Source organism: Oryzias latipes, chromosome 15 (genome assembly GCF_053564925.1).
Source record: "Oryzias latipes strain Hd-rR chromosome 15, Olatipes_Hd-rR_3.1".
In the NCBI taxonomy this organism is placed as follows: domain Eukaryota; kingdom Metazoa; phylum Chordata; class Actinopteri; order Beloniformes; family Adrianichthyidae; genus Oryzias; species Oryzias latipes.
In genome coordinates this window covers 12083628-12111203 of record NC_136251.1, presented here as the reverse complement: position 1 = coordinate 12111203, position 27576 = coordinate 12083628, and the positions used below count along the sequence as shown (strand labels likewise).

At 41.3% G+C, this 27576-nt stretch overlaps 1 protein-coding gene across 3 annotated transcripts in view; it reads left to right on the top strand.

Moving 5' to 3' along the window:
* Nucleotides 1–27576, top strand: part of LOC101159770 (spectrin beta chain, non-erythrocytic 1) — a 122255-nt gene that overhangs the window by 91639 nt on the left and 3040 nt on the right. For 2 of the 3 annotated variants that reach the window (XM_023963144.2, XM_023963143.2), the window contains 27 exons: nucleotides 22–102; nucleotides 425–631; nucleotides 701–912; nucleotides 1979–2116; nucleotides 3804–3924; nucleotides 4235–4450; nucleotides 4539–4958; nucleotides 6057–6259; nucleotides 6344–6434; nucleotides 6898–7044; nucleotides 7126–7389; nucleotides 8816–9040; nucleotides 10817–10906; nucleotides 10984–11262; nucleotides 12619–12749; nucleotides 13534–13738; nucleotides 13911–14285; nucleotides 14414–14500; nucleotides 17340–17497; nucleotides 18036–18174; nucleotides 18275–18359; nucleotides 18430–18626; nucleotides 18701–18792; nucleotides 19873–19924; nucleotides 24112–24314; nucleotides 26353–26526; nucleotides 26619–26661. In XM_023963144.2, the coding sequence (XP_023818912.1) occupies nucleotides 22–102; nucleotides 425–631; nucleotides 701–912; nucleotides 1979–2116; nucleotides 3804–3924; nucleotides 4235–4450; nucleotides 4539–4958; nucleotides 6057–6259; nucleotides 6344–6434; nucleotides 6898–7044; nucleotides 7126–7389; nucleotides 8816–9040; nucleotides 10817–10906; nucleotides 10984–11262; nucleotides 12619–12749; nucleotides 13534–13738; nucleotides 13911–14285; nucleotides 14414–14500; nucleotides 17340–17497; nucleotides 18036–18174; nucleotides 18275–18359; nucleotides 18430–18626; nucleotides 18701–18792; nucleotides 19873–19924; nucleotides 24112–24314; nucleotides 26353–26526; nucleotides 26619–26661 (4635 nt within the window). Of the gene's footprint in view, nucleotides 1–21; nucleotides 103–424; nucleotides 632–700; nucleotides 913–1978; nucleotides 2117–3803; nucleotides 3925–4234; nucleotides 4451–4538; nucleotides 4959–6056; nucleotides 6260–6343; nucleotides 6435–6897; nucleotides 7045–7125; nucleotides 7390–8815; nucleotides 9041–10816; nucleotides 10907–10983; nucleotides 11263–12618; nucleotides 12750–13533; nucleotides 13739–13910; nucleotides 14286–14413; nucleotides 14501–15728; nucleotides 15816–17339; nucleotides 17498–18035; nucleotides 18175–18274; nucleotides 18360–18429; nucleotides 18627–18700; nucleotides 18793–19872; nucleotides 19925–24111; nucleotides 24315–26352; nucleotides 26527–26618; nucleotides 26662–27576 lie in introns of those variants that run through there. The other variant, XM_078931740.1, reaches the window with a different exon arrangement.

The window sequence follows — 27576 nt, the reverse complement described above, 5'->3', positions numbered from 1 at the left end:
CTTCCTTTGAATGCCTTGCAGGAGCAGTGGGCGACTCTGGAGCGCCTGACCGCTGTGAGGAAAAGCCGGCTGCAGGAGGCCTGCAACCATCACCAGTTCCAGGTACAACACCAATGCAGTTCAATTAAAAAATAAAAAAAATCTCTTAATAAAGATTTCAATTTAAATATACTTAAAATTAAAAAATTGGTTGTATTTTATTACTCATATTAAAAAAGATTTGAACCATCTTTGCCTTTTTTATTTAACGTTCAATACATCTGAAACAGATGGAAGTCAAAGATGGCGCCCCCCCACAGGTCCAATTCTATGAACGTGTTGTTTTTTCACCGTTGTTGGAGCTTCATTGACTTGAATTAGTGCGGTTTTGACGGCACCTAGTGGGCGTGGCTTTGATTCTAAATGATGCGTCTCCTTCTGGCAGGCTGATGCGGACGACATCGACACCTGGATGCTGGACGTTCTGCGGATTGTCTCTAGCGTCGACGTCGGCCACGATGAGTTCTCCACCCAGGCCCTGGTGAAGAAACACAAAGATGTCGCGGAGGAGATTGACAGCTACCGACCCGTCATCGAGGCTCTGCACGATCAGTCGCGGACGTTGCCGCCGGAAAAAGCTAACTCTGAGGAGGTACAGGTCCGGTTCTTTAACCGCAGCAGGCCTGTGGCGGCCGCTGTAGTGACGCTCTGGTTTGTGCAGGTGAAGAGTCGTCTGGCGGGCATTGAGGAGCGCTATAAGGAGGTGGCAGAGCTGACGCGGCTCAGGAAGCAGGCGCTGCAGGACGCTCTGGCTCTCTACAAGATGCTGAGCGAAGCCAGCGCCTGCGAGCTGTGGATTGATGAGAAGGAGCAGTGGCTCAACAGCATGGACATCCCAGAAAAGCTGGAGGACCTGGAGGTGGTCCAACACCGGTGAGCAGAAGTGATCTTTCCAGCACAGCTGTGAGGAAGGCGCTGCAGATCTCCTTCCTTCCTTCCTTCACTTCAACCCCTCTCATCGCAGTCTCTGTCTTCAGACAGTCGGTAGACTCTGAGCTTTAGCAGCAGAGTGGAGCTGCTAAATCGTACAAACGTGCATAGAAGAACAGAGAAGTGATTCTTTTTTAGACTACAAGTCTCTCCAGAGTATAGAAAATGCACAAAAAAGAAGAAAAAAATCCTACATCTTTTGGGAGAAATGTATTCAACAAGATATGGGAATAAGAACAGACGTTTCATCTTGAAACATAGGAGGAAGTGTCTTTTACTTAGGTGCACATATGAACAATTACTAAGATAACAAAGCATAAAGATCATGCTAACAAGTCAAATAAGCTCTTTTTAATACTTTTAATCAGTAAATCCATTGAACGGTGTCACTATCGATCTATTCCGCCAAACCCGACAAAAGACTGAGCGCTCCTTCTTTTGTGTTGCTGTTGGTAACAAATATTGGTGCACACACCTACACAACGGTTGTTGCTATATATTTCAACCAAACTATGCACAAAAAAAACGCAACTTGTACAAAGAAATAGAAGGTATAAAGAAACAATAGAAATCCCCGACTGCTAAATGGGCCTGACTTGAATTTTATTTATTCTTTTCTTCTCCCAAAACTCCATGTTTTAGATCCTAAAGTTGCTGTTTGTTTTAACATCAGCTAACATGGGAAAAGAAAAAGAAGACTAAAGATGTTATCAGGGTTATGGGCTGGTGAGGAGCTCTGCCTGAATTAAGATTGTGCAACTGGTTTATTCCACAGAACCGGGTCCGAGCTATCAAAGTCACAAAGAATGTTTGGAAAGTGTAACTTGATGTTCTGATGGTTTTTTGGTTTAACGCTTTAAGAAAAGATTCAAAGAAGGTTCCAGCAAGCACAGAAGTGATTTATTCGCATAAACAAACAAAATAATCCAGTAGAAACATGACTGCAGAACACAGCATTTAATGAATTTGAGGTCAAATTTCTGGTCTGTGTTCTACTTTTTCCCTTCAGGTTTGAGAGTTTGGAGCCTGAGATGAACAGCCAGGCATCCCGGGTTGCCGTGGTCAACCAGGTTGCCAGGCAGCTGATCCACTGCGGACATCCCAGTGAGAAGGAGATAAAAGCCCAGCAGGACAAACTCAACACCAGGTAACCAGACTGGACTCAAACCAGTTTATCCCGTACAGGTTCTTCAATGTGTCCCTCTGTTTAAACAGAAAACGGATTAAAAAAGAAACAGAGCAAATAAAAAAGTCCCTTTTTTCACACAAATAAGAAAGTTGTAGATCCTTAAAACTATTACGAAAAGCATGAAAAGTCATTACAACTCTTAATAAAGGAAGCTATTCTCATCAGTTTAATGAATTCATGAAACAAATTTAGACTCTTAAGTTAAGGATTAATGAAAAAACCAGTAAAAAGCTCATGCTACACATTTAATGATTTATGGACTGTCAGACATTTCCAGCTGTGGTTTGAACTGTGGATCATTCCTGCGAACTGCTCTGTGGATCCATAGTAGTGATTTGATTCAAGGATCGAGATCCAACGACTCACAGATCCAACTACGATTCTCACCATTGTTTGATATAATTCTGTCTGATTGGTTCCTGTATAGAACAGAAGATCAGAACCAACAAAACCTAACAGATAAAAACACAAAGAGTATTAAAAGAAATGATGTTTTTCATTACTTTCACACACTTGTCAGACTGCGGAGTTTTCTGATACTTTTTGGTCTAAATCACTGTTTTTTCTCATACCAAAAAAATTGGCACAATTTACATTTTCCAGACAAGGTTCCGGTACGCTTCTCTGCTATGCTAGTAGACAGTCATATGATGTCATATAATTGTTTGTTTAGTAATATTGATCATTAATTATTCCTTTTATTTTCATTCAAACTGTTAACTTTATGTAAAAACAAATTTGTTCTTTTTCTTTTTAAGAATTTCTTACTGTAAACTGAATTTCCGTCTCATTTTTACGATCTAAGAAAAATACTTGATAGCTTTACTTTAAAAGATTAACACTATATTTATAAAGATTGCAAACTAGCCAGCCGGCTCAACTCTGTGCATTCATACTCACATTTTCAGGAACAGATCTTGAACATTGAGGTATTGGGATTCTCGTCTTTGGATCCTCTGGCTTCCCCACACTGTTGGTCTACAGCTAGAGATTACATCAGTGATGCTGGGACTTTTCTGATTGGTCAATTTTCCAGGCTATTGCTCGGCATCTGTCTTTGTTTATAGTTCAGAGATGGGACAGGTGTCATCTCTAAGGACAAAAACACAGATGAAAAAGCTGTCTGTGATACATTTTCATCCCTTCTTTGGTTGACGTGGGCGAGGAACATGAATAAAATCAGACCTTTAGTTGATATGAATTATTTTCATACAGCGTTTGCAGAGCAGAAACAAAGATGGAGGAGGCAGTGATGGAAGCACAGCCCTGTTTCACTTGTTTTTGCTTTTAATCTAAATGTAAACGACTGAAATGATGAGCTGGAACTTAAAACCAATATAGATTTCCTTCAGTTCTTGTTTCTTCTGTGGTGCGTTCACTGACAAACAAGAGAGTCTGAATTTCCTGTGTTGCTGTTAGTGGAAGAAGTCAAACTAAGTGGTTAAAAAATAGATTTGATTTTTTTTTTGACATTTAAGGTCCAGAACTTTTAGGAAGTGCTGTGTGAAAATGTTTAGCTCCTCGTGTCTTTTAGTTGACTTGAATAGCATGAAGAAATAAAAAATGTGTCTGTTTTCCCGTCCTAAACTGTTCCTCTGACCTGAACAGATCCCGATTGGACTCGAGTGTTTCTGTTCCTCCTCAGGTGGAGCCAGTTCAGAGACCTGGTGGACCAGAAGAAGGAGAGCCTGGTCTCGGCACTGGGAGTCCAGAACTACCACCTGGAGTGTAACGAGACCAAGTCCTGGATCAAGGAGAAGAACAAGGTAGCCACCTGAACCCACCTGCCTCGGTCTGAGCTCAGCCTGACAATTAGGTTCAATTTAAAGAGCAGAATCTGGAAACTTAGGAGGAATGAAAAAAAAAGTTGTTTTAAAATCAGAAAGCATACAAAACAATGTCTTTGGTATTTATCTATGATCCTGGGATGATTTTTGATCAAATGCAATTTATGTATCCATCATTTTAATGATTCTAATGTTAGGCAATCCAGATTTAAAGAAACTGCAGCCGAATCCTCCTCCCTCTTGACCTGTTGGAGGCTCTCTCAGAAACTTGTTCCTCATGGTCTTGCAGCTGATCGAGTCCACTCAGGAGCTGGGGAACGACCTGGCCGGCGTCATGGCTCTGCAGAGGAAGCTGACTGGGATGGAGCGCGACCTCGTGGCCATCGAGGACAAGATGGGCGACCTGGGGAAGGAGGCGGAGCGTTTGGCCTCCGAACACCCAGAGCAGTCCGAGGCCATCAAAGGACGTCTGGCTGAAATCACGGGCGTCTGGCAGGAGATGAAGGTGGGAGGCCTGCGCCGATTAGAGTTCTGCTCTGTTTTTTGTTTTTGTTTTGGGTCAGGCTTGAGTTTTCCCACTTACTGACCAACAGGACGGTTTGAAGAACAGAGAGGAATCTCTAGGTGAGGCCAGCAAGCTTCAGCAGTTCCTGCGTGACCTGGACGACTTCCAGTCGTGGCTGTCGCGGACGCAGACCGCCATTGCCTCGGAGGACATGCCCAACACGCTGGCAGAGGCGGAGAAGCTGCTGGCCCAGCACGAGAACATCAAGAACGAGATCCGCAACTACGAGGAGGACTATCAGAAGATGAGGGACATGGGCGAGATGGTGACGCAGGGCCAGACGGACGCCCAGCACATGTTCCTGCGGCAGCGGCTGCAGGCGCTCGACACCGGCTGGAACGAGCTGCACAAGATGTGGGAGAACCGGCAGAACCTGCTGTCCCAGTCCCACGCTTACCAGCTGTTCCTCAGAGACACCAAGCAGGCCGAAGCCTTCCTCAACAACCAGGTAACCCGTCTGCAGAAACCAGAGCTTTGAGCAAACAGCTCAGTGGGATTCATCAGTTGATACAAGCTTTTAGGTTAAGGAAAGCCATCGTGGTATAAAGCTCTGGAAGGTTCTGGATCTGTGGGGGAGAACATCTGAATCCAGATTGGAGTTGAGGTTTTCCTCTGAAGGAAACTTCAGGTCTGATGGTAGAACTAGACCCTCTAATGACCTCCTGCTCTAGTGGATGCTGGGATATGCTTCAACCCCACCTGACTCACTGCAGGTGGGGTCTGTATGCTGGGCTGAATTAGAGCAGGAAGAATTATTACATTTTCAGTGCTTTTCACTGTTTCTATTCATTAATTTCTTTTGGTTTTAAACTTTTACTTGAAATTTAACAAAAAAAGACAAAATCCTCCTGTAAACTGTTCAGGCTTCAGTTCATTTGTTCTAAAGTGATTAATCAAACTGAAGCTGACCATCAGAGGCAGCTTCTGTGCTGTGAAGAAGACTCCATTGTGTGCTGAGGAAGTCACGACGAGGCACACAGCTGTTTGACAGCTGGGGGGAACAGTGATGGTTAACAAGAGGGAAAGCTTCAGACCATACCCAATAAGACCCAATGCTACCATCTGGTGGTAGAGAGGCGCCATTACACCTTAATGGTTTCATTGGCAAAAACTTCAACCCCCACCTTATGGTTAGAAGCTTCTGAGGATGTCCCCTTTAAACCCTGCAGACCTCCTGATTCTTTCAAGTCGGTGCTTCACCATAGCACCACCCAAAACCCGGGATGAGATCATCCGCCTTGGAGGAAAGGATATGTTGGTTAGCTCTTGTTCTTCTCATTGATTGTATATGAGAACTGGACTGAGTGAATGTACCGACACCCATCTAAAATGGCCCAAAAAAAAATTTGCATTGGTCAATGTAAACATTTTTTAAGAATAGATCACTGATGGTGCAGTATAGCTGAGTGAGAAATAAAAAATGTTCAAAAAATTTCAAGACAAAAAGACCACAGACATGACTTTGTAACCATGGATACACATCTTTGGCTGAAGTGTGATGGTTGCAGCCACAGGCAGTAATGTCTTCCTGCTCTTTCTCCATTAGGAGTACGTTCTGGCACACACGGAGATGCCCACCACTCTGGAGGCGGCAGAGGCCGCCATCAAGAAGCAGGAGGACTTTATGACTACCATGGACGCCAACGAGGAGAAGATAAGCAACGTGGTTGACACCGGACGCCGCCTGGTTGCCGACGGCAACGTCAGCTCTGAGCGCATCCAGGAGAAAGTGGACTCCATTGATCAAAGGTGATTGGAGGTTTTTACGTCGGTGGTTTGTTATTTAGGAGTTTTTAACTGCAAGATTACTTGAATCCGTTTTGTGATCTGCAGGCACAAGAAGAACCGCCAGGCTGCCAGTGACCTTCTGATGAGGCTGAAGGACAACAGAGACCTGCAGAAGTTCCTGCAGGACTGCCAGGAGGTGCAAAAGACGCACATCCACAACACCTCATGCTACGTTCACACTGGGCATGTGACACGTGTTCTTGAACGCACATTTACATGCAGGACTGGCACACAGGAAATTAGGGTTCCATTCTCAAGGTGCACAATGACCCTCCTCCAGTGGGGGTCCTTATGGGCCCCTCACCCCATTGCTAAACCATGTTGTGCAAATCTTGCTCCGGGTTTTTTTTTCTTCTCAGATCTATTCCAATTGGAGATTTGGTTTCATAGAATTCCAGCATAAATTTTTCCTTCATAATCATTTTTCAAACGGTTGGCACTTCCATGAATTAAATCTATCTGAGTGAAGCCTGAACCTCGCATGAGCATGCGTTCACTTAGACTTTTCATTGAAAGTGGTCGCTAAAATGCTCGTTGATTAGGGCGATGGGAACGTAGGTCTAGGGGGAACGGCCCTTTACTTTTGTTTGTCTTCTCAGCTGAATCTGTGGATCAACGAGAAGATGCTGACGGCTCAGGACATGACGTACGACGAGGCCAGGAACCTCCACAGCAAGTGGCTGAAACACCAGGCCTTCATGGCTGAGCTGCAGTCCAACAAGGAGTGGCTGGATAAGATCAGCAAGGTGAGGCGGGAAAAGAGAGGGGGGCGGAGCTCTCTAAGTTCTACAGATGAGCGTGACTCCAGCTGAGAAATCTGCCTTCAGGACGGACAAACGCTGATGACGGAGAAGCCCGAGACAGAGGGCGTGGTGAAGGAGAAGCTGGCGTCCCTGAAGACCATGTGGGAGGAGCTGGAGTCCACCACGCAGACCAAAGCCAAGTGTCTGTTTGACGCCAACAAGGCCGAGCTGTTCACGCAGAGCTGCGCCGACCTGGACAAGTGGCTGAACGGCCTGGAGGGTCAGCTGCAGTCCGACGACTTCGGCAAAGACCTGACGTCCGTCAACATCCTCCTCAAGAAGCAGCAGGTGAGAAACCAGGCGGGGGAGGGGCGTGTGGATGAAATTCTATTGTGTACTTTTTATACTAGATACTTTGAACTTTTAAGTCAGTTCCTTAGTAGTAGTTGTTGTTGTTCTATATTTAGACTTTTCTCGCTCAATGGTAAAAGTTTTGCTTCATCAGAGAAGATCCTCCTCACATCTGTTTGGTGTTTTTAGGAGAAAAACCGATGAAATCATTTAAAAATTCATGGTGTCGGAGAGCAGAAGAGGATTGTCTCCTCTGTTCCCATCCGCTCTAACTCTCATCCAGACTGCTGTTATTTGTTCAGCGTTGTTTGTCTGACGCTCCTCATGATGATGATGATGATGATGATGGTTTCTTTATTGCCTCCCTCTTCTTTTCTTGGAGCAGCAGACTCCCTCAGGCCTCCAGGAGGAGCAGAAATGAGATTTTGTTCTTATGAAATACGTGATTATTGCTTCCTGTGGACGTAAAATAAAACCTGTCTGTCCAGGATGTTCAAAACGTTTTCCCAGATTTTCTTCCACAGCTTCGCGTCTGCTGCAGATCTGTTCAATGCACTTTTCTTTTTTTAGTCCTTTAGCTTATCTGGTGGCAAAAAAATCAAATAGAATACGCCCTTCAATCTTTAAACTTAGATTATTGGATCATAGTCAAAGAAGCAATCAAAAAACTATTTCAAAAAGTCTTCAAATATACTGCTAAATCTGCTTGGTTGTGAAATCTGATGATATTTTCAAAGAGGAACTGTATTTTAATTACTATTAGTAATTGTTAACAATAACATAATGAAAAATATCAGATAACAATCAGCAATAAAAGAATACAAAGTAAATTAGAGCAAGTATAAGAGGAAAAACTGCTGGCCTTTCTTCATATGGAGAAAGATGTCTTAAGAATTTTTAAATCTTTAGTTTGACTTTGTTATATATATGTTCAAATAAATGCTCTGTTTGTTTATGGGCTGTTGTAACGCCCTCTTGTTTTGTTGTAGATTCTTGATTCTTGAGTTGTATCATTAAACTTAAAGTAAAAGTGAAAAAAAAAATGCCCTTAAAAAAAAGTCACATTTCTTAAAGATTTTTTCAAAATAAAATTCTTAAGTGAAAAACCGGGTCACTTTTGGAGTTGTTTTTTTTTTTTTGAGATGCCTGCTATTCCTAGAAGATGGATTTTGCCTGGTTGCCATGGATACAGTTCAGCTGTCTGTCAGCTGAGCCTGCACTAGATTCAGCCAAGGGAAAAACTGAAAAGATCCTGCAAACAACTGTGTTTCACACAGAGATTCCTCCCTTTTCTCTTTGTTTTTATGCATCTGTGAAGAAGTTTACATTGATTTTCCCAGCAGGAATCTTAAACGGAAATGTCTTTATTTACAGTTTAAGGCTTCTTTTTCTGCCTCCCTGAACTGTCCTCCTTCCCCCTCAGATGTTGGAGAGCCAGGTGGAGGTGCGTCAGAAGGAGGTGGATGAGCTGAAGGGTCAGTCGCAGGCCCTCCGTCAGGAGGGGAAGGACTCGGACGAGGTGGACGGGCAGCGGATCATCGTAGAAAAGAAGTTCCAGACGCTGCAGGAGCCACTGAAGAAGAGGCGGGACAAGCTCATGGCGTCCCGTGAGATCCACCAGTTCAACAGAGACGTGGAGGACGAGATCGTGAGTAGAGCTTAGGGGAAGGGCCTAAAAATAATTGAAAAGATGATTCCTCAAGCGAATCAAAACAGAGGAGCACAAAATAGACCCTGGAATCAAAAGTGGGGTCAACTCTATATATGTCAAAGCAAAATGGAAAAAAAGGATTTGAGAGAAAACATCTCAGAGGAGATGTGATATGATATGTGGAAAGTTCACCAAACCACTACGCAGTCACAAAAATGGTGAGAATTTGCTTGGAAAAACCAAATAAGATATTTTATAACACCACAAATCAAGGGCAAACTAATTATAACTCAGCAACTCTGCTGGAGAATTTGCATGGATAAGGATTCAAATCAGACACATTTTTTGGGAATGTGAGAAAATAAAGCTCTTCTGGGACACCGTCCACTGTATTATATGTGAAACACTCAGGTAGAAGATACCCCGAACCTCAAGCAATGGATGCATATTGTGGAAGAAATCCAAATAATGGAGAGACTTACATACAACTGAGTTTCTCCTTGTGGGATTAATAAAGTTTTCATTCATTCATTCAAACTAAGAATGAAGGAAGAACGATTTCTGAAGGACTTGGAAAAATGGGATATGTACAAAACAAGAAAAGATTATGACATGTAGTAAACTTTGTGTTCAGCATCCTGGAAAGGAAAACATTTCAACCTGACAAACTCCAAGTACCTCCTTATATAGAGTTTTTCTTTTCTTTTGTTTTTCGTTCAATATATAATGTTTCAATGCTTTTAACTTTGTTCATGTGTTTTTAAAAGTAATTAAAACATATTTACAAAAAAAAAAAAATTGATTTCTCAGTTGGTCAAATATTCCAAAACACCTTCAATGAGACAACAGCAAGCATTTCACTAAGACGGAGTGAGTTGTTTTTACAAAACCTGGATCTAATAGGCAAGAATTGTAGAAATGCTATGATAAGCCAAACAAAAAAGTTGTTTAAAAATTAAAAAAAGATGATGAAAACTGGAAATGTTAGCACTTTTTTCTGATATCATGTGTGATCTCTATATTACATAATGTAAAGGAGATAGATGCAATCGATACAATAAATACCATAGATAGAAACGATGGATAGCAGATAGCGGACAATGGATACATAGAATAGATGCATACAATAGAAAGATACCATAGATATAATAGAAATAATGGATATGGTAGATGTGATACCACTATGGATAAAGATACGACTGATGCAGATACAATGGATATGGATGCAATGGATAAATGGATACAATCGATATCAATCGATATGATGGATACGATTGATAAAGCAGATAGATACAATGGATGGATGGATACAACAGACATGAGATACAATAGATAGAGACTTTTATTTTTTCATGGTCACACGTACAACATTTAAATTGCTTTTCAGTCCGTACATCATTTATTTAAAAAACAAACACATTTATTGCTAGTTAATTTGTGAATGATAAACAGTGCATTATTCTGCCATTTATTAAAGAAAAAATTCAAATGATTTGCATCTAAAAATTACACCTCAAGTAAAACTACTCAAAGGTGCATCTGTCATTAAAATCAAGAATTAGCAATTACAAATGAGTGTTGATGATAATAACAATAATAATAAATATACATACAACAAATCTCAGGACCTCAAGTCAGCGAGTTTTAAAAGGTGTTAGCTGTCAGGTCAGAGACTGATGGCTCCAGGTCAGAAAGCTGAAACAGGAAGTGGAGCTGACGAGTCGGTGGTGCAGATTTTAAGGAACTGAAACTTAGTAATTGATGTGTCCGCAGCTGTGGGTGGAGGAGCGGATGCCTCTGGCCACGTCTACTGACCACGGACACAACCTGCAGACCGTGCAGCTGCTCATCAAAAAGAACCAGGTACCTTTTCCCACCGTGCTTTCACTGCGTTCCCGGATGGCCTGCAGGCGGTGCTGACCCCCCTGACCTCCCTACAGACCCTGCAGAAGGAGATTCAGGGACACCAGCCCCGTTATGACGACATCTTTGAGCGCAGCCAGCATGTGCTGAGGGAAGGCAGCCCCACGGCCGAGCTGATCCGCCAGCGGCTCGCCGAGCTCCAGTCCCTGTGGGAGCAGATCAAGAAGGAGACGGAGAAGCGTCACACCCGCCTCAGCGAGGCCCACGAGGCCCAGCAGTATTACTTTGACGCCGCAGAGGCGGAGGCCTGGATGAGCGAGCAGGAGCTCTACATGATGTCGGAGGAGAAGGCCAAGGTGAGTTGGAGCTGCAGATCAGTTCCTCTCTCACATCTCTAAAGTAATGTCTCCTGAAGCTGCTGGATCCTCGACTGGATTCAGGCATCTGTGGATTCAATCAGCTGTTTGCTCTTCAGATGGACAGCAATTAAAAAATGAGCCACATTTTCTTAGTCTTAGATTTTTCTAAAAATAATTTCGTCTTCAGTGAGAAAGCATAAAAATGACTGATTCTCATGAAAATGATTCATGAGAATCCTGCATAGAAAAATCCAGACACACCACAGATTTCTAAAATCTATGGGTTGATTTTACTTCAAAACAATTTCCTTAGCTTTTTCAGCTAAAATGAACTCTTTTCTTTTTACTTTTCATTGTAAGAATTACTCGTTTAATTGTTGATTGTTGCTCCTCGGTTTAGTTTAAATCACTACTTTTGGGAAAACATTCTTTTTATTAGTGAAAATATAAAGTTTTTTGAATGAAAGTGTTAAACCTGTGAAAATATAAAACCATAAATCAAAAGGAACCTTGTTTTTATCTTATTTGAGAAACAAGTTGTTTAATTTTTAAAATACTCAAAATGTCAGAAACAAGATGAAAAATTAAAATTTCATACCTAGTGTACAGAAGACAGATCCTGACGCAAAATAAAAAGCAACATTTTAATGACTTTTCTAAAGAAGTAAATGTGCTAAAAAGTACAATAGAAATACAGTTTATTTACCTAATATTACAAATATGAATTAAAAACGGTTTATTTTTATTAATTATGCAAACATATCTAATCAAAATGTTTAAATAGATAAGTAATCATCTTAAGTAAAGAAGAAATCATGTGTTTTTTTTAATTCTATTTTAGGGTAATGTTATAAAATGGGACAAACTTCAGTCAGCTTTATTTTTATTATGCGTAGTGTATAATGTTATTATAAAATATTTATTTTAGAAATGTTACTTTTTCTTTACAAAACAACTTATAGTAATTTACTCTAAGTAAAACCCAAATAAAAAAATGTTAATATTATTGGTAAGAGACAAATAGCAGATGTGAAAAATCTTAAAATGTGGCTCAGGTGAATTTGATAAATTAGTAAAGAGGGGAAAGAATAGAAAATGTATGAATAGATCAGATACCGATTTAAAAAATTGTAATGCAATGTTTGATTTTGTCTTAGTTCTAACAGTCTGAGGTCAAATTCCTGTTTTGGATGTGTCACCTCATCATAACTGGAGTTTCTTACCTTTAACTTTTCCTTTCGGTTCCACATGTCCTCGTTGCCATTCTGACTCATCATTTCTGTTTTACTTCCTGTTCTGATTAAAGTGTTTGGCGGCGTGGAAACTGACCTTCTGCGTTTTTTTTCCTGGCAGGACGAGCAGAGTGCCGTCGCCATGCTGAAGAAGCACCAGATCCTGGAGCAGGCCGTGGAGGACTACGCCGACACCGTCCACCAGCTGTCCAGCACCAGCCGGGGGCTGGTTGCTGCGGGACACCCCGACAGGTGAGGGGGAAGAACCCAGAGACCCACCTTTTAATCTATTTTGAGATCACTTTCAAAGTTAAATTCTTGTTTTAAAGTTTCAAGGTGCTCAATTTTGTAACTACAAGTTTTTTTTTATTATTCAGAATTTCACAGTTTTCTTTTTTTTGCTAATTACTCTGATACTTAAATATTTATAATCTTGCATTAAAATGCTTTTAGGAAGGTATCCAAGACCCAAAACAGCTTTCTTTTTAACGGTTACATAATTTTTTAACCTTCTTCTTTGTAAAAACAAAGTACATATTCACATTACAATTTGTATTTTATTTAAAAATAACTTTAAAAGTACTTTAGAATTTCTAAAATTTGACCAGGAACTAATTGTTATTGATGAAAAAAGAGACGTTAAAGTGTTTTTAAATCAAATTTTGAGTTCCACATGGCTCCATGCTGGGACTGGCTTTGTTGTAAAATTATGTTGATGACACTGTTTTTATTTCCTAAACACTAATCTTAATTTTCGGGGCATACAAAGTTGTTGATTTTCAGCACCCAATTTTAAAGATTTTACTTCTTGTTTTTGGACATTTTTAGCAGTTTTTGAACCAGATTTCTTTGGATTTCTCCCGGAAGGTGGTTTGTTGTGAAACATCCAGGCAAGCATTCATAAGTCAGGAGGACGAATCCCAAAATGGTTTAAATGCTGCAGTTTAGCCAGCCTTTGCAGTCCTTGTCTGACGTTGGGTTCATTTGGATTAGATGTAGATGAGCTGTGAAAGGCCTGTGTTTGCTCCTCCCACAGCGAGCGCATCGGGATGCGGCAGTCTCAGGTGGACAAGCTTTATGCCGGCCTGAAGGATTTATCCGAGGAACGTCGGGGGAAGCTGGATGAGCGTTTCCGGCTTTTCCAGCTCAACCGGGAGGTGGACGACCTGGAGCAGTGGATTGCAGAGAGAGAAGTGGTGGCCGGATCTCACGAGCTTGGACAGGACTACGAGCACGTCACGGTCAGTCAGAACCAAACATGTCTTTGTTGCTGATTGAATCAAATAATTTGCATCCAGAAGATTCTCAAGTTACTTGATGAGGAGATGAAGCATTAGTGTGTATTAGGTGTATTAACATTATGTGTATTAACTATACTTTACTTTCATTGTTCCTTGTTTTTTTTTTCTTCAGATGCTGCAGGAGCGTTTCAGAGAATTTGCCAGAGACACCGGAAACATCGGACAGGAGCGCGTGGACGGCGTCAACAGGCTGGCCGACGAGCTAATCAACAGCGGCCACGGTGACGCTGCAACCATCGCCGAGTGGAAGGACGGCCTGAACGAAGCTTGGGCCGACCTGCTGGAGCTCATCGATACCCGCACGCAGATCCTGGCCGCCTCCTATGAACTCCACAAGTTCTACCACGACGCCAAGGAGGTCCTCAACCGCATCCTGGACAAGCACAAGAAACTTCCGGAGGAACTGGGCCGGGACCAGAACACAGTCGAAGCCCTGCAGAGAATGCACACCGCCTTTGAGCACGACATCCAGGCTCTGGGAACACAGGTACACCAACCCATCCGTGTTGCTACATTAAAGATTTGATTTTTTTATTTATTTATTTATTTATTTTTAAGATGTCCAGAATTTTTTGCTGTAGTCTCCCTTTAAGACTACCCTTGCCTCCATCACAGGTCCGGCAGCTTCAGGATGACGCCGTCCGCCTGCAGTCGGCTTATGCCGGAGACAAAGCTGATGACATCCAGAAGAGAGAAGGAGAGGTAAGCCTCTGCGTTGCACCGGCCTCCCGACGTGCTCTCAGCTCTCATCTGTCTCTATCCCCACACAAACGCTAGATTCAGACCTCTTCCTCCTTAAACAACCGTCATGCAGCTCTGGAAAAACGCTGCGAAAGGCCTCCTGCATGCTGCTCTGCCGCTGGCCTCACACCGTCTCAAAGAGCCGATCTTTCAGAAACCCAACAGAACCAACAGCTGCACAAACGCCATCTACAAATGACCCAAACATCTCAATACAACATAGGCTCTTAACTCCCACAGGGCTTGGTCAAAATCCTGAAAACCCCAGAGCAGTGCTCCAGATTAAGCCTGTGAGAATAAATCTGGGCTATTCTGGCGCGTGAGATTGAAAAGTATTAGTTGTGCTGCTGTGTTCTGATGGTACAGAAACCAGAGTTTGAGCGGTTAATGATAATCTGCCGGAATCTGCTGGGATTTTTAACATCAGACAGACGGGAAGAGCTGCGTTTTTCACACAAACGTTAGGAAGGATTTCTGCTGTTAATAACTGCAACTTTTGACTGTCCTGGTCAAATATTGCCATAAAATATACACACAAAAAGCAATAAAAGCACGTTTAATAAACTAAATTGAATTATGGACAACAAAAAAAGAATACATCTCAGTTAAATGCTACAGGATACAGATAGATTCAATGTAGAAGGAGCAGCCATGATAGTGAGGACCCTGAGATCCAGAAAGTCTCCTAAGCTTCATAAGTCTGGAATGACCTGGAGGTCTCAGTCATCTGGTTTCACTAAACTTGGCTTTTGGGCACCTAAAAAGTGGCAGAATTTGACCTGGAAAAAATATGAAAAATGGAAGTAAGGCTAAGACAAACAATAGAAGAAACAGATCATGTTTAGAAGGAAAAGATTTATACATTGAGTTCTGGTGTTCCACAGGGTATAATACTGGAGCCACATCTGGTCTGTCTGTTATCCTGATTAAGCAGGAAAAAAAACCCACTCAGAATATACAGTTGAAAACTCTTTAAACTCTTCTGGTGAAGTTCTTTTACATTTTTAATTAGCAGAACAAAAACGAGCCAAAAGATAATAAAACTGTCTCAACGTAAACATGAAAAATTAAAGAAACTTCCCTACAGTTTATTCCAGACATGAAAGTAGATCATATTAAAGCAAAGACGGTGGTTCATTGTTTTGACCATTCCCTGTCCGTCTCCTTTCATTTCCTCCCTGTCCCCCAGAAGAGAAAGGGAGAGGTGAGACTCCGTTACCTTGAAAAATCGGCTTTGCATCACTCTTCATTTTGGCCGTAATTGAGCTTTTTGTTGAACTAAAATGTCAACGGACTTTGGTGGCATTTTAGTCCGTTTTGTGCAGCCATGGCTCAGGTGGTTGATCTTTTTTTGGGTCACAGAGTGGAAAGATTTTTGCACCAACCGGATCAGTCTGTCTGACACCTGCGTTGGCGCATAAGCTCCACCTGTCGGTGCGTCTGCGGAGGTTAAAACAAACGCTCTCTCTGTGCAAACACGCCCAAGTTTGAGCAGAACGTTAAAAGTTGAGATGCATTTAGATGAATAGAAATGTTGTTTGTTCGCTGTTGCTGCTTTCAGGCTTGATCTGTTTGATTCCAAAGCTGAATAGAACCGTTAACATAGTAATGTCACAAAAGACTCCCATTGTGTTTTTCTTTAGCCTGGCATTGTGGGTAAAAGAACTCTAACTATGTCAACATTGCACTATTAAAGGCACTTAATCCCTCAGACGACTCTAAAGTAGAGAACAAAAAATGGAGGAATTGTTCTTAAAAGCTCTTGTTTGTAAAATAATGTTTTGATTACTGTTTAGCCCATAAAATGTGTATTTGACCACAAACCAAGTGGAGCACAGAATCCATTTTTCTTATGGGTTAATATAGTTATTTTTAGAGATACTAGAGTTTTTTGAACAGGCATGATTCAAAAAATGTTAAATTATAAAGTGTAAGAATTTTATTTAAAGACAAAACCTCAAATTTATGAAAGGACATTGAAAAACAGCTACAATAAATGGTTTACACAAAAAAATGGGGCGAGAATAAAAAATGAGATTACAAAAAAAATTAACAAAAGCACATATTGTACATACCGACTTTAAACATGTTCCAAAACGGACTAGTATACATTTTAGCTTATTGTAAAACTTTCTTAGTAAACTTTTCATAATCTGAATCATTTTAAAACCGATTATATTTAGATTTATCACCGTTCAAGTTTGTCTCAGATTTTCACAATGTTTGTCTGCTCATTTATTTACAAACTTACACCTGAACATGAACACTTAAAAGGGATGTACGTAGATTAAGTAAAATAGATTAAAAAAATAAAAGCACCAGAAACGGCCTAAAAGCCAAGCTAAAAAGAAAGGTTCTGAATTTTTAGAGTTTAAAGTTAATAACTTTAAACTTTGTTAGTTTATGGACTGCATGTGAAAAACCAGTTTCCTGTGGTTTTTGTGCTTCAAATAAAACAGGTGGAAAGTCAGCTAACTGGTGAGTGAATGAAATGGTCAATAAAGATGACTCTGGGGTTCCTCTCTTCAAACTGCTGCAGTGCATGCAGTTTATTTCATAATCAGAAGGGGAATCCTGCTGCTTTCTGCCTGCAGTTTTTGGTTCTTTTGCAACGTGCACGACCTGTTATTTCGCTTGCTTCGCTGCAGTTTCCTTGTTTCTGAGCTGTGGTCCAGCAGCTGCAGCAGATCTGCCTGCCGCTCACTGATGGAACCATAAATGGATTTTCATGTGTCCGTACTGCGTGCATTCCCGGGCAGCTCTCTTGAACCCTGCTCTGGGCGCTGTCGTTCCCCTGCAGGTCCTGGAGGCCTGGAAGAACCTGTTGGCAGCAGTGGAAGGCCGGCGGGCTAAGCTGGTGGACACCGGAGACAAGTTCCGCTTCTTTAGCATGGTGCGCGACCTGATGCTGTGGATGGAGGACGTCATCCGCCTGATCGAAGCTCAGGAGAAGCCCAGGTACCAGGCTTCTTGTTCTGTGTTCTTTCATGTCAAAAAAGATATTTATGAAAACTTTTGAGCTCAAGGAAAAACTCAAAACTGCTCTTTGATCACCAGTTGACCTTTCTGCAGAGACGACTTATTTTATATATCATTCAGTCTCCTAGGATGTGTGGTTTCGGGCCAGCCCAGATCATTATTCCTCTACCACTATGCCTTCGAGTTTAAATGAGATTTTTGTGATGTTTTTCCAACCACCATCATCTTTTTAACCAAGCTTGTCTGAGGACAATTGATACTGATGTTTGGATTTGTTCTGATTACATTTTTTGAATCCTCTTTTGTTGTTGTTTTGGTTAGTTTCACTCTCTAAAGTCATTGATTTTAGCTGCATTCACACCAAATGTAATCGCGCGGCCGATTCCCTGCTCGACCCTTGTCCAAAAGTGTTTTCAGAAACCTGCTGCTCCTGCCGCATGTGGGAGGAGCGGAGCTACCATCAATGATTGATAATCACATTGTTGGGGTTTCTCTTTTTACCTCTTTATCTGTTCAGGGACGTGTCGTCAGTGGAGCTGCTGATGAACAACCACCAAGGCATCAAGGCGGAGATCGACGCCCGAAACGACAGCTTCACCACCTGCATTGAGCTGGGCAAGGCCCTGCTGGCAAGAAAGCACTACGCTTCAGAGGAGGTGGACACATCTTTGCAGTTTAAGAGCAGCACTTTAGAAACCACAAACAGCTAAAGAATTAAAGGCTTTATTGGATTTTGGTTAAATGTTTCCTCTGCAGATTAAAGAGAAGTTGCTGCAGTTAACGGATAAGAGGAAAGAGATGATTGACAAGTGGGAGGACAGATGGGAGTGGCTCAGACTAGGTAAGAACATCTGGTTGGATCGGGTAGGAGTTTTGCCTCAATCTGGCTTAACGTGGAAATGTGTGTCCAGTTCTGGAGGTGCACCAGTTCTCCAGGGACGCAGGGGTGGCAGAGGCGTGGCTACTGGGTCAAGAGCCCTACCTGTCCAGCAGGGAGATCGGGCAGAGCGTGGACGAGGTGGAGAAGCTCATCAAACGCCACGAGGCCTTCGAGAAGTCGGCCGCCACCTGGGAGGAGCGCTTCTCTGCGCTGGAGAGGCTGACCACGGTGCGTCACTTGGAGGCTGAGTGGGGGATACAGGTGTGAGGGCGTGGGGGGCTGACTCTGCTGTGTGTGCACAGATGGAGTTACTGGAAGTGAGAAGAAGGCAAGAGGAAGAAGAGAGGAGGAGGCAGCCGGAGGCCCAGACTGCTGAAGGAGCAGCGCAGAGCAGGTGAGTTGTTTCATCCCCCAAGCCAATTAGAAGTCTAAATACAATTGTCAAAGTGTCACAATTTTAGGTTTTGAAAGAGCATAAATGAAGTTACATTTAAAAAGGAAAAAATAATAACTTAAAGTGTCAAATTGTTCGTTTCAGTCTCAAAAGTTGGACATTTTTAGATGAATGGAGGAAAGCCCTGAGAGAATCTGCTGTAAACAACAATTGAAACTAAAAGAAATCAAATTTGTAAACAAAGTTAACACTAAAGATTGCTTCATACCTGAGGGGTGGTTTTCCTCCATCTGCAGGTCGCTTTGTCTTCAACTTGAGTTCTTCTGTTCGTGTGAATCTTAGGAGACACACTTAAAGGAGTGAGACCCTCTGTTAAAAACAAGACAGGAAGTGATGGTCACATTTTTAAATTCCCATCATCTTTTGATAAATTCAAAGCATTCCCAGTGGTCTTTTAGTTATGATTATGACATTTTTAGTCAAAATTAAAAAATAGTTTTCTTTGACAGTTTATCCTTTAGCAGCAGCAGCTTGTTTGAACTTCACCTCTGAGTTGTGGGCGGGACCGTTGGCGCTGAACCACCACTGGCTCCCTTCCCCGTACGATAAAATAGGGCTGGGTTGATAAAATCTATTAATCGATCTGAATCCATCTAAGCATAATAAATCAATAATTGATCAAGAAAAGTAGAGATCGATCTTTTATGCCTTTCCTTTTCTGATGACCTTATGAACCAACAACCGCCTGCATTTTTGTTAGATAAAGGTTGAGCTTGGTGATGTCACTTCCTGTCACTTCCTCTGACTTAATTATCTATAAGTCAGCCACATAGGAACCAATGAGTCTGATGACCACACATTGTCAACCTATAAAGATGTGGTGAAAAGCATCATCACACAGAGGACGAAGCCCCTCCCACTTGATACCATGTGACCAAAAAGCAAGAAATAACAAATCTTAGACTGTTATGTAAATGATTCACAGTATTGTTTGTGCAGTTGAGCCCATCCCCCTGAGCAGGTTGTTGGCGCTGTTTTTGCTGTGTTTCCTGGACTGTAACCCTCTGCGTTTGTCTGCAGGGACGAGCTGCTGTCTCAGAACGGGCTGCCAACCGAACAAGAGGCTCCCAGGGTTAGTTATCGCTCGCCTGCTTACCAGATGTACAGCAGCATCCTGCAGAGCCGCAGGGCTGCGCCCCCACAGACACTGACACACAGCGACACACACCACGCATGAACCCCTGACTCACAACCGCAGTAAACGGCAGGGCGTCGTCCCAGCCCTCTAACCTGTTCCTGCACACTCCCATAAACATTCCTTCACAGATCCGTTCTGTTTACCTAGCTTAGCTGCACTCATTCCAATATTTGGTTTTGACATTTGAAATAGAACGGATGCAGATGCAGCCTGAAAGTGTCCACATGAACAACAGTAGATGATCTATAGAAATATTCATGATCCAGGACCGGTCATTGGTGCTCACATATCATTTCATCACTGTTTGTTTTAATAAGATAAATCGTAGATACGGATTCTTCCATAAATTAGCACTTTGCTTGTACTTTTTCCTGATGTGATTCAGATCACAACTCTAAACCATTCCTTCATTTTACCTGATCTTTTCAAAATGTAACACTCCAGTTTAACTCTGTCAATAAATTGATATTTTGTGAATGTAAAAAGGTGGAATAAATGTCGAAGCTTCAGGTGGAATTTCAAAAAGAATTTTGAAAAAAGAAGCAAAAATGTTTGTTTTTGAAGTAACTGCTCCTGATGAGCGTCACGAAGGAAGACAGAGATCTTGTTGTTTCCTGCTAACATTCCTTTTTGTGCTAAAAGAAATAATTCCAACACGTTAAAGGTGCTATGAAACATTGACCTGTACTCTGTGAATCCCCGATGTTTGCTCTGTGAGACATGTCAAACGGAGGTGTGAGTCTGCGGTGTGAATGTTGGGCGGGACAATAGGTACACACCAAGCCGAGCTGAGCTTTTACAGCTTTCCTTCCTCCTCTCTTCCTTCTCTCCTTCTCAGCTCGACTCACCCGTCGTCCTCTCCCCTCAGCTCTTTATGTTTCTGCTGGTTTATGTCATCATTTACAAACTGGCCCTGTGGAACTCCTGAGAAAATGTTTAGGGGCTTGTGGACTGTATTCTTCAGTATAAATCAAGGTGTCATCCACATATTGAGACAAATAGGAGACTTTAAAAAAAACACCTACAAACTTTGGAAAATCAGATTGTTTATAATCAGTAACTAAATAATTAGATTCTACCTGTTTTTGTCTTAAAATCAAGCACATTGTGTTGAATGTTTACATCACGTTTAGTAATAAAATCACAGAAGTGCATATTTATGTTCAAACTCGTGTTATATTTTGTTCCATAGTTATATTTTGAAACCGATGTCTCATGAGAGGTCTAGAACATTCCAGGACTTAAATAAATCTTTATGCTGTTTGTGGGAATATTAGACATAATATTAGACATAATTACAGTAACTGCTTCAAAATATTCCTGCTGTGAAATTTACTAAAATCATAAACGGAAACAAAACACTTTTAATTGTTTGACGTTTCACGGCGACAATGACAAAATCATATAGATGACATTATCCCTTTACAAGTAGGGAAACATTTAGCGAAGTAGCTTAAAGCTACAAGTTTAGGAACCTGTCCCAAGCGCGTCTCCACCCGACGATCATCACACTGACTCCATGTGTCCAACATTGAATTTTTCCTGGCTAACACGCTCACATCTTTTTTAAGGCATTAAAAAATTCTAAAATATTTGCACTAACAGTCCAAATTTCTCCAAGAGGACATCTATCCAGATCACAGGACTTCTGTGTTTGAAATGTTATGATTTAGCCGTTTATTTGTGACTTTGACCAGCGATCTAGGTTAGCACAGCTATAGAGGCTAAGAACGATAAATCTTACCAAAATGTACAGCACCCTCTTCTGACTGTGCGTTACATCACTCTTTCTAATGTACAACCATCACAAAGTCATTCCATGTGTTGACTGAGAGCGTGAGTGTTTGTCTCACACCTTCACCTCTTCACATTTCCAGGTACCGTTTGGTGTCAGCCTGTTTCTGTTTGATGTCACCATCAGTTTCTGTGCCTTTTTTTGTTCACTGTTGTTTCTTTATTTGTCCTTGTTTGTGTTTATCCCCCTCTCACTGGTTTTTCTGACTAACATGTTCCCAATAAACCTGGTTGGAGCCCGCTGGCACACCCTAACCTTTCCTGGTTTGTCCGTGTGTTTTATCCATGTTCAGTTTGACCTTTTTTCACTTTACATTATCATGGTTTTATTTTCTATAACTGATGCATTTCATCAACCCATCACTTTCATCTGAGGCTTTTATTTTGTTTTGACTCAAATCAAAATCAACTGAAATAGTGGAAACCAAACTGCATTATTTTGTTAGTAAAAATCCGATTTTACTGTATTTTTCACCATTTTAGTTCTTTAGTTTTCATTTTGTTTTTATTTAGAAACGGTTTTTTTCTTTTTATGTGTAGGACTTAGAAGTTGATGTTGATAAAAGTCCAAAGTTTAATCCAAAAAGACATGTTTAAAATACATTTTAGGTTCAGAATAATCCTTTTAAATTATCATTTAAAAATCTAAAGAAATGGAACAAAGTGAATTTGAACGATAACTTAATTTCTTTTAGACAAATGCAGAACATAGGATCTTTGACATGACATCCTAACTACACAATTAAAAAAAAAAAAAAGTTCATTTTATTTATTTCCAAAGAGAGGCACCCTTCATATAGTTCGGAAATCTAATCTTTGTATTTAAAACAGATGAATTGATCTTAACTTTACTACGTTACCATGACAACAAAATGAGGACAGTCCTGATGCCTATGGAGTCATAAAAAAAGTACAACTTAGTCCAGATCAGAAAAAAAAAACACTGGGATTTCTATAATAGGAGGTTTCAGCAATAAAGATGGTTGTTTAATGATCTCTAGCTTTCACCATGGGTTACTGTTCGCATTTTTAGTGTAAATACAGCTAAAATATGGGACAGTTTATGTGTATTCCTTATAACATCCGTCACTAAATTATTAAAATAGCTGAAAACAGGCTGCAGAGTTGGTTATTGGAAGACAAAAGCTTCACTTAGACTCAGACTAGTCGTTAAAAGGAGGAGTTGTCTGCATATCTTCTTATTAATTTGGAATTTGCAATTTGGTCTGAATCCTGCAGCAAAAGTTTCCAGAACCTTAACAAGTAACCAAAAACCTCAAGGTCTTTATACTCCATCCATCCATCCATCCATACACCCATCTATCCATTGTCGGGTGGGGTTCAACTTACACACATCCCTCTATAACTGGTCATTCCAAGAATAATCGATCCCCAAAATTCTGGATTCATTGATTAATGGATCGTTGTAGCACCGCTGGTGTAGTTCCCTCCCAGCTGGAGTAGAAGTTCCCAGGATGGGTCTGGCTTTCGTAGGCCTTCAGTCAGAGCTCCTAGGATTGATCGGCTCACAGATTTGTTCTCAGACACAGCACCCCCCATTGGTCTGGCCCTGGAAGAGCACTGTGACGGGGTAATATGCATTTGCTTGGTGGTGTGGAAAAATTCAAATCTCTTGTTGACTTTAGGCCAATTGCACCTTCTTCTCAACGGTAATGAAACTCAAGAATGGCTTCCAAGCAATTTTGTGGATAATTGTTTGAGATTGTGTCATGTTTCCTGCTCCATCTTCTTTCTGCTCGCCTGAACTTCTCCTCACTCTGCCTCAGGCTGTGTGATGTGGACTAGTCTTGTGATAATGCATGTCATAAGCGGGTAATCAGCGCCTAATCGGACAGTTTGCAGTGGAATGCCAACAAAAACTATATAATCTGAACAGAAGTAGGTCTGAGTACATTCTGAGTAATCGAATCTGAAATAAAAAGGTAAAATGTTGAGAATTGTCTCAGATTGCACTCTTCAAAAGGGATTGATTCAAAATCAAAATTTAAATCAACTTCTAGTTTTCTGATGACATTATGAGAAATCCATTTTTTTAAGATCTTAAACTTGAAATCCTCATACAGACAAAGGTTGGGGTTTATTTGTGGTTTGCTACGCTTAAAGACAATCCAAAATATGTTGTTTCAATCTCAGATGATGCTTCCCATGTTAAATTGGGTCAAGTAACCATCAGATTTTTTTTAAAGCTCATACTGGGATTGCTTTCTGCTCTGCATGCTGCAATAACTCTGATCTACAGCTTCGGTGCATCTCTGTGCAAACATCCAGCCCACGTTCTCACTCTGTTCTTTGTGCTCTGACTCAAGGATAACGGTGAAGGTGGTGAGGTGGTAAACGGAGTGTCAGAGCCCAGTCCATCAGGGTCTCCGGGGGCGTCTCGCAAGGCCAAGAGCAGCCAGGCGGCGACTCTGCCAGCCAAAAGCCAACAGGACGGTCCCACGTCCCAGCAGGAGGGCTTCCTGCACCGCAAACATGAGTGGGAGGGTCACAACAAAAAAGCCTCCAGCAGGTATGAGACCACCTGATTTTGACACGTTACTACCAACTCACAAAACATCACATCCATCTGGAGTGGAGGAATTCTTGCTAAATTCTTCCTATTTTCGTTAAAACCAATGTAAAATAAGCAACACAACGATTTTTTTAATTAAATCCTTTACTGTACTGAGTATACATGAGGCGACTGTGGAAAGAAAAGATTCCCTCAAACAGAACTAGCAGTTTGTTCGCATATTCAGGACCAGTGAACCTGTTTGCTGACACGGTAAACTGCTCTCTCCGCCTGCAGCTGCTTAAATCTGAGTCGCATGTCTATGGGGGGGCGGAGTCACAGGCTGCAGCAAGAGTAAAAAATAAATTGTGCTTCTCATCAGAGTTTTAATAACTTTCCAGTAAAGTTTTTATGTGTCGTCTTTTGCAGTTTTTTTTTTTTTTTAAAAGACCTTTTTGACGAGTCTGAGAGCTTGATTGAAGCGCTTATATCGACATGCTCAACTGAAGACGAATGCAATGGTTGAAATTTTTAAACAAAAAAAATGAAATAAAATATAGGCCTGAGAGAAAATAAGAAAAAAATGATGCAAAGCTATAAAAGAGCAGCCTGTTCATTAGTCAGAATTGATGCAGGTGTGTCTTACAGTCCCTTGAAGCTCATTGAAAGTGGAACGTCATGCGAATGATCAGTGTATCGTGAAGTATTAGTAAGGACTATGTAAATTGCAGACTGAGGAAACTCAGCGCAAGCCGGAGCTCAGCCTGATTGGAAACGAACCGAGACCACCTCCAAAGATGGGTCCAAGAGCGGCTCCTGGTCCTGGAAGAGGGCCCGTTTGTGTATTCAGACTGAAAGTTTGTTACGGATTATCGGGGGAAATGAACTTTGGTCCACCTTAGGTGAACCAGATGTGTCCAGTTTTTGCTCTATGGGGCTCGCCAAGCAGTCTATGACCGGTGTGCCCTATACAGGTTTGCCCATTTTTCACCTGCAGACAACCCATATCTACCCATAAGGGCAGTTGCGACTAAGCCATAAAGCAGCGTCACAACAGCCACAAACTCAATTGGCACCTGAAGGCTTTACATCCATTTCAGATTCATGAACCTCAGTAATCCTTCAGACTGAGACATGAGTGTTCGCTTTGGAAACATGTTTTGTCTCAGTGTTCAATATTCTAAGGAGACGTCTACATGAGGGTAGTTCTGTCTAGTTAGGAGTGAATGCACTGAATGTTTTTCATGATGGAATATCCAGCAGACACAAATTGTTTATCTGCCGGTGCCTGAAAGTATTTGATCTACCGGTAATCTGGATCCCCCTGAGTTCAGCGCTTTGGCCTTGGCTCTCCCAAAACAAATCTGCTTCCTCACCGAATAAAATGTGGTTTGATGTGAAGGTCGACATCTGCTGTAACATTCCTGCTCAGGCCTATCTTGACCTCGGCATACCCACTCATCCCCCTCTGGTGCACAATCTTGAGTGGGCAGCCCCCCCCAATGGCTGCATCCCTTGGAGCGGTGCACTGGTGGTTCTTTCCCTCCCTTATGCCCTGTCCTAAATGCTCACACAAAATGTACTGCTGTCATTTTGTGCTTTTTCTTTGAATACCGGGTACAGATGCATGTTGTTGCTTTTTTGCCGCTGCTGATCCCCTCATATAGTTTCATAAATCTCCCCATCCAAAAAAAAGTAATTTCGTTGTACCTGTATTTGTACTGTTACAGTGACAATAAAAGGCTTCTGATTCAGGTGATCAAACTGCTGAATCATCGACATAGAGAAGGACTTTTTTTTCCTTTGTTTTTATAATGACTGTAATTAAATTACTGTTTTGTGTAATTAATCATGAAAATTAGTTGGGGATCTTTAAAAAAAAATCTTTTTCTTTTTCTTTCAAGATGTCTTCCTCTTCTTTTTTCCTTGTGACTTTTGGATCCTTCATCGGAATTCTGCTTTCAAATGATGTTTGCTGTTTATGTCAGTAGAACGGTATGAACCTTGGTTGAAGGTTAGATGAAGACCTGATATCTTCTCCTGCTCCACCCTTCAGGTCGTGGAACAACGTGTACTGTGTGATCAACCAGCAGGAGATGGGTTTCTACAAGGACCAGAGGAGCGCTGGTCAGGGCATTCCTTACCACAGCGAGATCCCTGTCAGCCTGAAGGACGCTGTGTGCGAGGTGGCGCTGGACTACAAAAAGAAGAAGCACGTCTTTAAACTCAAGTGAGGTTTTTTTCGTTTTACTGCTAAAACTTCCAGCATTTTAGTGTCTGGGACCAAAAGATAAAATGATCTCTGTGATTCTTTTGCAACAGAATTTCCGACGGGAACGAGTATCTGTTCCAAGCCAAAGATGACGTAAGTGATGCTAATCATTAAGATTTATGCCTTTCTTTCATCATTGTCTTATTTATTTCAGTTTATCTTTCACAAAATTAGCAAGACAAAATTATTTTAGGTTCCTTTGTCTGTTTTTTATATATAAAATGAAGCATTTTCAGGAGTATAGATCATAAAAAATCTGTATAACAATAGATTTATTCCATGTTATGAAGTTTAAATTTTCTGATAGTATTCATTTTTGTCAGAACATCTTTTTTTATGGAATTAAAATAGATTAGTTGTATATTTTCTCAAACCAATAAATGTATAAATGTCAAAATCCAGTTTAGCAGTTTGTTCAGTAATCCTGATGTTTTAGTGTATTGTTTATTATCAGAAACACACTTTTCTTAAACTTTTTGTAACTAGGAAGGGTGTACCTGTGGAAAAATGCTTCTATGTTGGCTTCATTTAAAAACCCCAATGAAAATGCTGTTTTTTAACATGTTCTGGTGGCATTTTTCAGATGATGAATTGAGCTCAATTGTATTTCTGAGTATTTCTTTATTCAAATCGTTGTGAATCAGGAGCAGATGAAAAAATCCTGTTTGAAAACGTGGCCTTTATTACGTAGAAAATACGCAGGGAGGGTCAGAAGCTCCCCGCTCCGCCTCATTCTGATGCATCCACTTATACCAGTTGTCTTTGTTTTCCTCATTTGAGCTGGAAGCTGGATCAAAACTGTCTCCAATGTTACTCTCCATTTTGTTCCACTGATAATGTTGGGTTGGGGTTGTAAGGGGCTGTAAGCTAGCAGGAGAGCGTGTAAACGAACGGATAATGGGAAGTGGAGGCAGGCTTACTCCCATGCAAACAGTCCTGCCCACAACTCAGAGGTGAATTTCAAATGAACTACTGCAGCTCTGCTGAAACTATGTCCTAGAAAACGAC